The following is a 10,997-nucleotide window of genomic DNA, read 5'->3' as shown; positions in this document are numbered from 1 at the left end:
AGGAATGGCAATAGGCCAGCCTTTCTTCTCCATTCAAAAAAGAAAAAAAAAATACCAAAAGAACACATCCCATGAGCTTGAAACTGAGACTTTTTCAAAAATATAAAGTGCATATTGTGGTCCTGGCTACTAAACTGGGTCCCACTCTGTCTCCTGATGTTCTGGTAACTTTAAACAGGGGGGACATGGTTATCAATCTATGTATTGTACAGATAGTAGGCGATGTTGACCTGAAGGAATCAAATTCCACAATGCCTGATGGGAAGGAGGAAACCGAATTGGATTGCAAAACCCTACTCTCCCACGGCCTCACACATCCTAGACTCAGTTCCGACTTAAAGCACAGAGTTATTTTCTCCTTTTCGTCTTTTTCTTTATCCTGTGCTCAGTACACAAACACTTTTCCCAAGCCAATGATCCATCTCTAATTACTGGGATTGAATAACAATTGTCTTTATTTAGAACAAGTCAACTCTTATGTTGCCAAGAAGTTAAAACCCATGGTCTTCAACTGACTTCTAAAATATTTTTTTTACCAATTACAATACATGTTATGCCCTTAAGAGATTATAAAGCCAGAATTATCATTAAATCATAATATGATGTTCAACAAAATCCAGCCAAATTGCGTGTATATATATATCACTTAAAGGTATTCTTTTTCTGAAGCCCAATGTTATAGCAAATATTTCATTGAAACAAAAAAATTGATGATCTTTTGCTGGAAGAAATCAAAGAATTAATTTTCCAGAGTCAATTTTTTTTTTCTTCACCTAACAACATTCCTTAATGATAACTCTTGGTTTTTAGAAAGAGAAGCCTGTTTGTTTCACCACTTGCATATTTAATATCATTGTTTTTCATGCACATAGGGAAATACCATTCAGTGTTTCCTATGACGAATATGCTCTATAGTCTTGAATGTGGTCTGGTTGACCCTCAAAATTTTCTAGGTTGCTCATATAATAAACCAAAACAAACAAACAAAAAGGACAAATTTGATAAAATAGAATATTTTTAAAATAAAAATACTTGCATAAATTCCATATTCTTACCACCTTAATTAGCATTAGTACAATAGTTTTTGTGCCCTTAGCCTAGGCAAGTTTATTCCCTGTTATTCGTGATTCAGAAGAAATTGCTCTGTACTATCTGAAAAAAAAAAAAAAGATTTCTGTGTGTTTTGTTCAGTTCTTGTCCATTTACACAATGTATTTGGATTTTAAAGAAATTCCAACGTAAAAAACAATTTACAGTGCCTTTGATCTTAATTTTTTAAGATGCTAATGTGCATTGTCAAATTAAATCCAGTAATTGAGGTTTCATAAATGTTTGAAATAATGAAAAAAAAAAATGAACAGAAAATGCAGCACCAGGAGAACTATTTAAATGCTTTCCTTTTTTTCAATTATATTGTTGAATTGCAATTAGAAACCCTTCACATTTTGTGTTTCTTTAGTAATATGCAATAAATTTGTCCATAGGAAAATCACTTTGCTTTTGTTTGTTTGTTTTTCTCTTATCCACTGTTAGGTAACACTGGTAGAGTCTAAGACGGGGAACTTTATGACTGTATCTGGCCTTGGAACATTCATTAGATTCAATTCTCCAAGGACCCTTTTAAGGATGAAGTGTGAAACTATAGGTCACCGCTGCATGATATGGTTAAAAAGCTGCCTTGGTTTCTTGGTGATGGCATGCTTATACAGATAAACACACCCAGACACACAGGTACACATGCTCATATTTTCACAGCCATTTTTAAAATAAAGAAACGGATAAATTTTGTTATTTAAGATATCTAAATCTTAATGGCAATAAATGTTATGGTCAAGAAAATCCCATGTGGGATATCTATCCTATACCTGCTATTTTTTCCCCCATGCCTCCTTGGAAAACATGCTTTATTCTATGAAACCTTCGATTTCTCAACTATTACAAAAGGAAAACAATGCCTACTTTACGAGGGGTTGCTGTGAAAATTTAAATGAAATATTTATACAGAGTTTTCTGGTACATGGTAAGAGTTGTATTAAGGATAACAACTTTATTAAAATGTTTGTTTTCATTGCATATTTCTTCTCAAATATTTCTCTTTTCTGTGTCAAGGGAGTTTCCCAGGTGAAAGCCAAGTCAACCTTCTAGAATGCCTTTTCCTTAGCATTTTTTAAGGCAAGATTGATAAACAAAATGGTAATTTAAAAAAACACAAAACAAGTTAGAGAAAAATAGTACAACTGCCAAATTTAATATAGTGTAAAAGCACTGAAGCATTTATCCATATACATAAGGAAATTTTAAAATTCTATTTATTTCAAATTAACCAGATATTTGAGAATAATAATATAATTATCTGGATTTTCCCTTAATTCTTCAGCTTCTTGAGTCTGCTTTTATTTGGAACCCTTTAAAATAATTTTCTATACAGTAATTTGAACTGCATACATAGATATAAACCAATTGTATTTGTTATGAACTATTAAAGTGATGAATTGATATTTTTCTAGTCAAGTTTCTTTATCATTTTTTGCACATAGCTATTAGACTAAAAAAATGACTAGGAGTTACGGATCTAAAGAACCCCATAGCCTTTCTCAGATGAAAATAAAACATGTCATGACCTCAGACTTATTAAAAATTAACACACTGTCTTTTCCACATTTATTTTCATAATTGGGAAAGTGTATTCATCCTAACAAATGAAGGCTATATAATTGAGACTATTTGCCTGACTAAGGATTTCATGTTTGGTCACCTTCCTGTGAGGCGCGAGCCTGTATTTTAAGAATAAGGTCAAAATTATCAACATATTCAGTAAATCTGAAAAGGCCAAACATTTATGAGGGATGCTCATGAGTTTGTGGTGATTAGTTAACAAATTTAAGCCAGTTATTAAAAGATGCTAAAATATCCTGAACCCCTTTCTGCTTTCTTTCCAACTTCATCTTCCTCTGTTCTCTTAGTTATTTTACTTATTTAGCTATTAAAATCTTTCTGGCCCCTGTGTAGTGAAGGCTTATACTTATTTCAGATTCCTTCTCTTCAAATAAGTCATTTTTTGTTCTTTTCTGCATACACTCATTACTACTATATTAATGAAATTTCAGCTTTTTGTGATTATACTTTAGGGATAGAGTCACTCAGGTACATTTCTCTCTTGATGTCTGGCGTGGTGCCATTTGCACATACCTGGTAGCAACACAGCTCAGAGAACTCTGTGTGTGTGTGTGTGTGTGTGTGTGTGTGTGTGTGTGTGTGTGTGTCTGTGTGTGTGTGTGTGTGTGTGTGTGTGTGTCTGTGTGTATGAGTCAAGATGCTTGGTGTGGCCTTTGACAAAGCCCAGCAGTCTATCACTGCAGTCAGGAGCTTATGAACACAGACGTTACTCAGTTCTTCTGTTTTGCAATCACATAAAAATTGTTTTTAAACCATCCTAGCAGTAGTCTATGGATATGCACAGCCATAGGCACCATCGCAGTGGGAGCTGATCCACATATTCTGGAAATCACAAACTGCCTTGGTCAGGAGCTCAAATTCTAAGCTTTAACAGCAGGAGGAAGAAAACATGAGCTATGCTTTGATCCTGCTGACAAAATGAGGTATTCATACAAGATGCGACTGTCAAAGTAGTTTACTTGACAGCAAAGAGATTCTTTGAGGTATGCTCAAAGTGAAGCATGTACTTATTTTATTTGCAAACAAAAATAAATCTTTTTATACTCACAGGTGGAAAATCGAACTCTAGAAGCTCCTCCTGAAGGGTCAGTAAATGTGTTTGTCAAAACAGAAGGATCCCAAAAGGCCCATGTGAGATGGGAAGCACCTTTTCACCCTAATGGACAATTAACGTACTCAGTCCTTTTTACCGGCGCTTTCTATGCTGACCAAGGTAACTTGTTTGTCATTTTTAAACTTTCATAACATCAGAAAACAATGTATTTTCTTTTGAATTTTTTCTTTTAGCCACAGATTTTAACTTCTTTTTCTTTCCTAAAAGTAACCTATATTGACGAACCAATTCAGCCATGCTCATCTTGGGGTCACCAGCACAGCTGTAAAAGCTTCATCTGATGAGTTGCAGGAAGGGCAAAATCTCCACACCCACACCTGATCTGCTCAGCTCCGGGGAGGTGGGAGGCAGCACTCCATGTTTTAACAAACCCTTTAGGTGGCTCTGAAGGTCACTCAACTTCGAGAAAGATTGGCCTAGTATAGATTCTATATTCTTTTCCCCTTGCTTAATAAATGGTGAAAACCTAAACGATTATTCCTGCAGAGAGTTGAGTTTTAATTTTGCAGTCCATCTTCAGCAAACTCTTTTTGTGTGATCATTTTAACATTTCTAAAGTAAATTAGGAATGCTGGTGTGTGTTCCAGTCAATTCACTGGACATGGGTTACACTGCATAGGCTTCCTTGAAAGTATTATCAGAGACGATCTGATTCAATAAGTTAAGCTAGGGCTGGTTAGGTATGATGCTCACGTGAAGCAACCCTCACCATAGAAAAAAAATGCAGCTTTCTGTTTTACTGGAAAGCTAATTTTTGTTTTATCCAGTGTTTACTTTTATCATTTCCACGAGTGGCCTACTTTTAGAGGAGGTGTTTTCAACATTTCTTGTTCCGTTAGTAGCAAATATGCAATAACGTTGATATGGTCACATATAGTATTAACGGGAAAATGATTTTCCTCAGACTTTAAAACTTTAAAATGTTTCTTGTTTTTAAATTTTTATTTTATATTGTGGTTTAGTTGATTAACAATGTTGTGTTAGTTTCAGGTGTACAGCAAAGTGATTCATTTATACATATCCATGCGTCTATTCTTTTTCAAATTCTTTTCCCATTTAGGTTATTACAGAGTATTGAGCAGAGTTCTCTGTGCTGTACAGTAGGTCCTTGTTGATTATCTGTTTTAAATATAGGAGTGCATATATGTCAATCCCAAATTCCCAATTTATCCCTCCCCGCGCCCCACCTTTCTGGTTCTGCATCAGCTACAGCTATTTGTAGGACTTAATAACATCCTCAAAGTGGAAAGCAGGTGAGGAAAGAGGAAAACAGACTTTTCTGAATTTGAGGAGGGCATTCTTATTTGTGTTCTGTGTTGGTACGGCGAGTTGAGTGCGTGTCAGTGTCTGAGTTGATCCCATCAAAGATCGGTGTGTCCCTCTTTTATGCAATCAGGGCTTTGATGTATTCTGCTGTGAAGCACTTGTAAGATTGTGAGGTAAAGGAGTGATGATCGATTTGAAAAAAAAAGCAGCAACATTTAGGCCGGACCCGTGACAGCCCAGCTATTTCCGCCAAGGCAGCTGGGTGAATAATGTAAGAGCCATATTCCCCCTTGTGTTTAATCTTGCATTGTTTTTGCAGAGAAAATTTCTGCTTGCCTTCTAAGTCATGTCATCTTCGGTTGTCATCCCGTCTCTCAAACCATCAAAACGGTATTAAATGTTGCAAAGCTGCGCAGCAAGAGAACTTTCAAAAGTCAGAACCCATTTGCAGAGCAGCCCTTGTAGAAAATGTATTCTGTTCTCGGCAGAATTTTCCTTCACTTCTTTCCACTGAGAAGTTTACTGATTTCTCCCAGTGGAATCTGCTGGAATTTATCGGTTCATGGTTGGCAGTCACAGATTAAGGTAAATGTCGATCCGTAATGACCCTCTACATGTTAGTATTGCAGTAAAGCTGGGCTTTTATGTCAAAGATATCGGAGAGGGAGCTATTACACATGACAGGGGTGATCAAGGGACTCCAGACCAAGGCAAGCATTATTAAATATTGACTAGTTCTGTGATTTATGTCGAGCTGGAGGGAAAAAGTGACTTTTTAACCATTATATATTCTTCAGCAACGAAAACCAGCCATTTATCTCCCGCTGGTAATAAAGAACAGAGTGCCTGCATATTTTAGTGGAGGGAAAACCTGGTCTTACAAATGAGATGAACTCCTTCATGATAACATTTCAGTTTGTTAATTGCCAAAAGCAAAACAGACAAATTGGAAGCAATTACAAGATTTGACTTCAAGAGTTTTGCGTGTGCGTTCAACTCTAGGGCTGAAATGGGGTGAGGTTGGAAGCCAAAGGATCATCTCAGGATGGGCCCCAGGAAATTCCTTTCATAGCTTCACTGTCACTGGAACTCGGATGTCCAGTGTTAAGTAAAAGGCTTTCAAATATTGTCTTGTCCGGACACCCATCAACAGCTCGGTGACCTGTACACTGAGGGTAGGGAGATCTGCATGGCTCTACAAGAAACGAATTAAACATTAATTCATCAAACTTATTTAAGAGATCATCTGTTCACAAGATTTATACAAAGCTTATTGAATTGTCTAACGGCTAATTGGTTATTTCCTTGACATAATGAACAACTATATTTCATCCTTTTCTGTGATGGCTGCTGAAGAGGTGGTGGTTAGAATGTATTAGACAGGAGAATTCAGCCGTAGGAAGCAAGCCTAGCTTAGGAATAAATGCGCCTGCAGCCAGGTCACTGTTCTGTAGGGCAGGATATTGAGCTGTCTCTGTAAGACGCTCACGCTGGACCCCATCGTACATGTCAGTTTAGACCCTAAACTACATACTTTACAAAGTCAACATTAGGGGGCTTCCCTGGTGACGCAGTGGTTGAGAGTCCGCCTGCCGATGCAGGGGGCGCGGGTTCGTGTCCCGGTCCGGGAGGATCCCACGTGCCGCGGAGCGGCTGGGCCCGTGAGCCATGGCCGCTGAGCCTGCGCGTCCGGAGCCTGTGCTCCACAACGGGAGAGGCCACAACAGTGAGCGTACCCCATACCGAAAAAAAAAGAAAACAACGAAGTCAACATTAGATTTTGTAACAGCAAATGAGGCAGCACATATCACAGTGTGATTCCTTAAAAGGTATTTACTTGTGACCAGGTACAGTATTCTCATGAATCAATACTTAAAAGACAGGAAAACAATAAGCAGTTAAAAGTGCCAAAACTTTTCTGTAGTTTCAAAGGAAACCAAAGTCCTCCATTTCTTATATCCTTATAGAAATATTTTATGTATGTACAAGCAAATATGTGTATTTCCCCCTTTTCAAATGTATCTGCCATGCATACATTTTACACAAATGATACCAAATTGTACACACTGTGTACAAAAAAAATGTACTTTTTTTCCACCACAACAATTGTAGACACGTTGTCACATGAGTAACCAGAGGGCTTCCTCAGTGTTTATACACCTTCATAGTATTCAGTTGTATAGATTATGCCATCACTGGTTTAACCAGTCCGCTGTTGATGGGCATTTAAGTTATTTCCAATCTTTTGCCATTTCAAAGAATGCCTTAATGAATAAAGATATAGGTATGACTTCTCGCACTTTGGCAGCATGTTAGTCTGATAAATTGTTTGAAATGATTTTTGGAACTTTGTAAGATATTGCCAACCTTCAGTCCACAGAGGCCATACAATCTGTGCTCTCGTGGGAGTGTTATAGTGTGCCTGTGTGTCTACAGCCCTGTCATCTGGGCACGTGGCAAATTGATTATATTAAAAGTGATGGCAGATAGGATCTTGAGTATGCATTTCTCTTATTAGGAGTTAGTTTCAACTTATTTTCATATGTCTAAAATCAGTTTGTATTTCTTTCTCTGTGAATTCTCTCTTGTGTCATTTGCCCATATTTTAACCAAACTTAAGGAACTCTTAAGTATTAACAAAATCTGTTATGGTGAGTACCAATTTTTTTCCCTCGCCTCAATGTTTTTTTTTTTGTTTGTTTCCTAGCACTTTAATGCTTTTTAAAAATACATTTATATTCAGTCAGTTCAGAATTTATACAAATAAGTAATCTATGAATCAAACCTTTTTTCTCAGAAAATATCTTACTATCTCAAAACATTTATTAAATAAACCAGCTTCTTTCCCACTGGTTTGAGTTGCTGTCTTTAAAAAGTCTTAAATTTCTGCATTTATTTATAAATCTATCTGGACAGATCTTTACCTTAATTTACATTATTATGGTAATTTATTTATTAAAGCTCTAGAATATTTTTTAATTCCTAATTAGTGAGGACTAATCTACCTCATTATTTTTATTATATAGAATTTACCTACTTATTTTCCTTATTTATTTTCTTTCAAGCAATACTGGTAATTTGGTACTTCCCCCAGAAGTCCCGATGCAATTTATATAAGGATGAGATTGAATTTATAAGTTAACTGCGGTAGAATTAATATCTCTGTGATATTGAGCTTCTCTAATCAATAATATGATTATTATTATTTCTATCTGTCTTCTCTGTCTCTCACAAGAGCTTACAGTTTTCTTCATATAGATTTGTTCATTTTTGTTTAGTTTATTCATTGATATTTTATAAATATAAATAATTTTATATAATTATAAATTATATTATATCTGTTAATAATTAAGTAACTTAAAAGAGCTAATTTTTGAATAACACATGGAGTCCACTCTCAGATACCTGTCTTCAGAAAGCAATACTTTCACACTTCTATATCTATTGGATGATCTAACCACAATAAGCATCTATGGCTTTTTTGGTACTAGAATTTGTTGTAATTTTCTCAAAAGCACAGACATTTTACCAGGTAGAACATGATAACCTGATTAATTAGACTGTCAACTAGTTTTTAGTAAACCAGATCTGAGGTGTATAAAACGGCACCAAAGATTGGACCTGAAGGGTCTCTGTGCCCATAGAATTGGCAAACAAATAGAGAAGATAAGACAGGGAAACCTAGCAGGGTCATTCTCAAGTGAGTGAGGCTAGAGAGAAACCAGAAACCAGGGAAACCAAGTGGAACAGAGCTAACTGGGAGAAGATTTTGGAAACAGTGGCCCTTACTCTTTGCTTCAGTGATGGGTTAGAATAACCTGAGTGTGAAAACACACAGAGGGAATGACAGAGTAAAGCACAAACAAATGTGAATGGCAAAAATTAACAGATTGCCCAACCCACAGTGGGCTGTATGAGAACATATTTTCTGCTTTTTCTTAATGTCTACCATAAAAGTAAGGATGAGCACTTCCTTCTGTGGGATTCTGCCTGATTTGAAGCATCCATTTAATTATGAGGAACATATGACACAAATTAGCTTTTTCTCGTGGCTGAAAATGCCACTTACTGACCTGGAATAAGTGCTGTGCTCTATGGCTCTCCAAAGCCTTCCACTCACCTTGCACAGGTGAACGGCCAGCTCCCCAGGGTCAGTTTACAACATTGCCAAGATTCTTTTCTCTTCACATATATGAATTAACTAACACATTTAATGGTAAGTAATAGGTTTCTAAAACTTCCTTATGAAACATATTGAGTGTGTGGGTTTTTTAAATAAAAGAAATGTGTAAATTTAGGAATTAAAAACTAAAATAACTGACAGCATAGTAGTAAAAAATATGGCTTATGTGAAACTGGTTTTAAAATTATAAATCTTTTATCTAACTGGTAGGTGAAAGTAATATGTGATGAGAATTTATGGTTGTATGATTCTTTTATTAGGTTTCAAAAATATTTTCAACTCAGAGTATTATGAAACCGTCTAATTGTCAAGAAGGAATGTAGAGAATAATATTATTAAGAGAAAAGGAAAATCTTCTGAGGTCCTATCGAATATTTTCACAAATGCCAGGCACTTTACTACTAAACCAGATTCTTTAGATGCTTTCCACAGATCCTCTTATTAGTAGACAAGACCACGTCCTGCTTTTTTTCTTAAGCAGTTACTGCAGAGTCCTATGCGAATAGTTTGAGTCTTCATTTTGATTCCTTTTGAATGAATCGGGAAGTGATCTTCCTTGCTGGATAACCTGGCAGATTGTTTTGTGTCTGAGTTTCTTAGGCAAAGCACCAGGGTGTGCTAATTGCCAAGTCCTTTGTGCACTGTTAATTCTCACCTGCTCTGAAAAATTGGATTGCAGCTTAGTTTTCATCTTTAAATGCCTTTCTCTTAATCCCCTACTTTGTGTTATGGCACAGAATAAAGATGTTCATTTGAGAAAGAGAGAAATGTGGATTACTGAGAGAAGAAAGACAAGAAAATGATCCTTCAGCATTTGCAAAGGGAAATATCATTTTAGTGTTAATAAAAAGCAATTTAATAAATTAATCATGGCAAAATTGAGTCATTTTATAGAAACCTGAAAATTCTTTTTCCTCAACATAGAAAGATGAAAGGAATAGAATTTAGGAGGGTTTTTTCCCAGTGTGGATACCTTCAATCAGGAATGAATCTTTAAAAAGGAAAAGTGAAAGGAAAGGAGAGGGAAGGGAAGGAAAAGGGAAAAAGAAAGGAAGGAAGGGAGGGAGGGAGGGAGGAAGGGGAGAGCAAATCATCGAATTAGCATTAATCAGATGCTTTCTTTGCTTGTAAGAACAGGTGGGCCTGAAAAAGAGTTTGATTAATTTTGAAGGCTATTTTTAAAAAGGGAAATGTACATTTCAAAATATATATATATATCATATATACATATATATATATATATATATATGTATGTATATATACACACACATAATAGTTGTTAATTCTGGGTAGTTGTGTTAAGAATGGTTTACCTTTCCCATTTTTCCTGTTTTAAACACACAGTTTTTAAATCTTCTACAACAAATACATATTATTTTTTGCAATAAATTTTTAAACAGAGCTGGTGAAAGCAGACTATTCCAAAGCCGAGTTATTTGGAGCAATCACAGCTGGTTCCGCTTAGAAGGACTAGATCCGAGGGCTGAGTCAGAAGCCCTAAGGTCCAAGCCTACAGAAGGATGAAAGGGCATCTTCGTGTAAATTTCAGTGATTATCCGAAAACTCTTTGGGTGGCGTGTATAATGTTAAATTTTCCTTCTCATGATTTGCCTGCGTTTCTGTTTGGCAGTAGTTGCCAGTGGTCATCAAACAAACATAAACCCTGAGAGTATTGCAAAACAAAGAAGGGAACTACATAGGATTGGTCAGAGAAGCAAGTGAGACTATGTATGACTCAGTTGTTAAAGAGAGTCTTAG

The 10,997-nt window shown here is 36.0% G+C and overlaps 1 protein-coding gene across 1 annotated transcript in view; it reads left to right on the top strand.

Moving 5' to 3' along the window:
- The window catches only part of USH2A (usherin), a 773,469-nt gene that overhangs the window by 413,920 nt on the left and 348,552 nt on the right, over nucleotides 1–10,997 (top strand). Inside the window, exon 36 of the mRNA XM_007466317.1 lies at nucleotides 3,727–3,889. Within this exon, the coding sequence (XP_007466379.1) occupies nucleotides 3,727–3,889 (163 nt within the window). The remainder of the gene's footprint in view (nucleotides 1–3,726; nucleotides 3,890–10,997) is intronic.

Source organism: Lipotes vexillifer, unplaced genomic scaffold, assembly GCF_000442215.2.
Source record: "Lipotes vexillifer unplaced genomic scaffold, Lipotes_vexillifer_v1.1 scaffold139, whole genome shotgun sequence".
Taxonomy (NCBI): domain Eukaryota; kingdom Metazoa; phylum Chordata; class Mammalia; order Artiodactyla; family Lipotidae; genus Lipotes; species Lipotes vexillifer.
The sequence above is the reverse complement of the archived record's forward strand: the minus strand, read 5'-3'. Positions and strand labels throughout refer to the sequence as shown.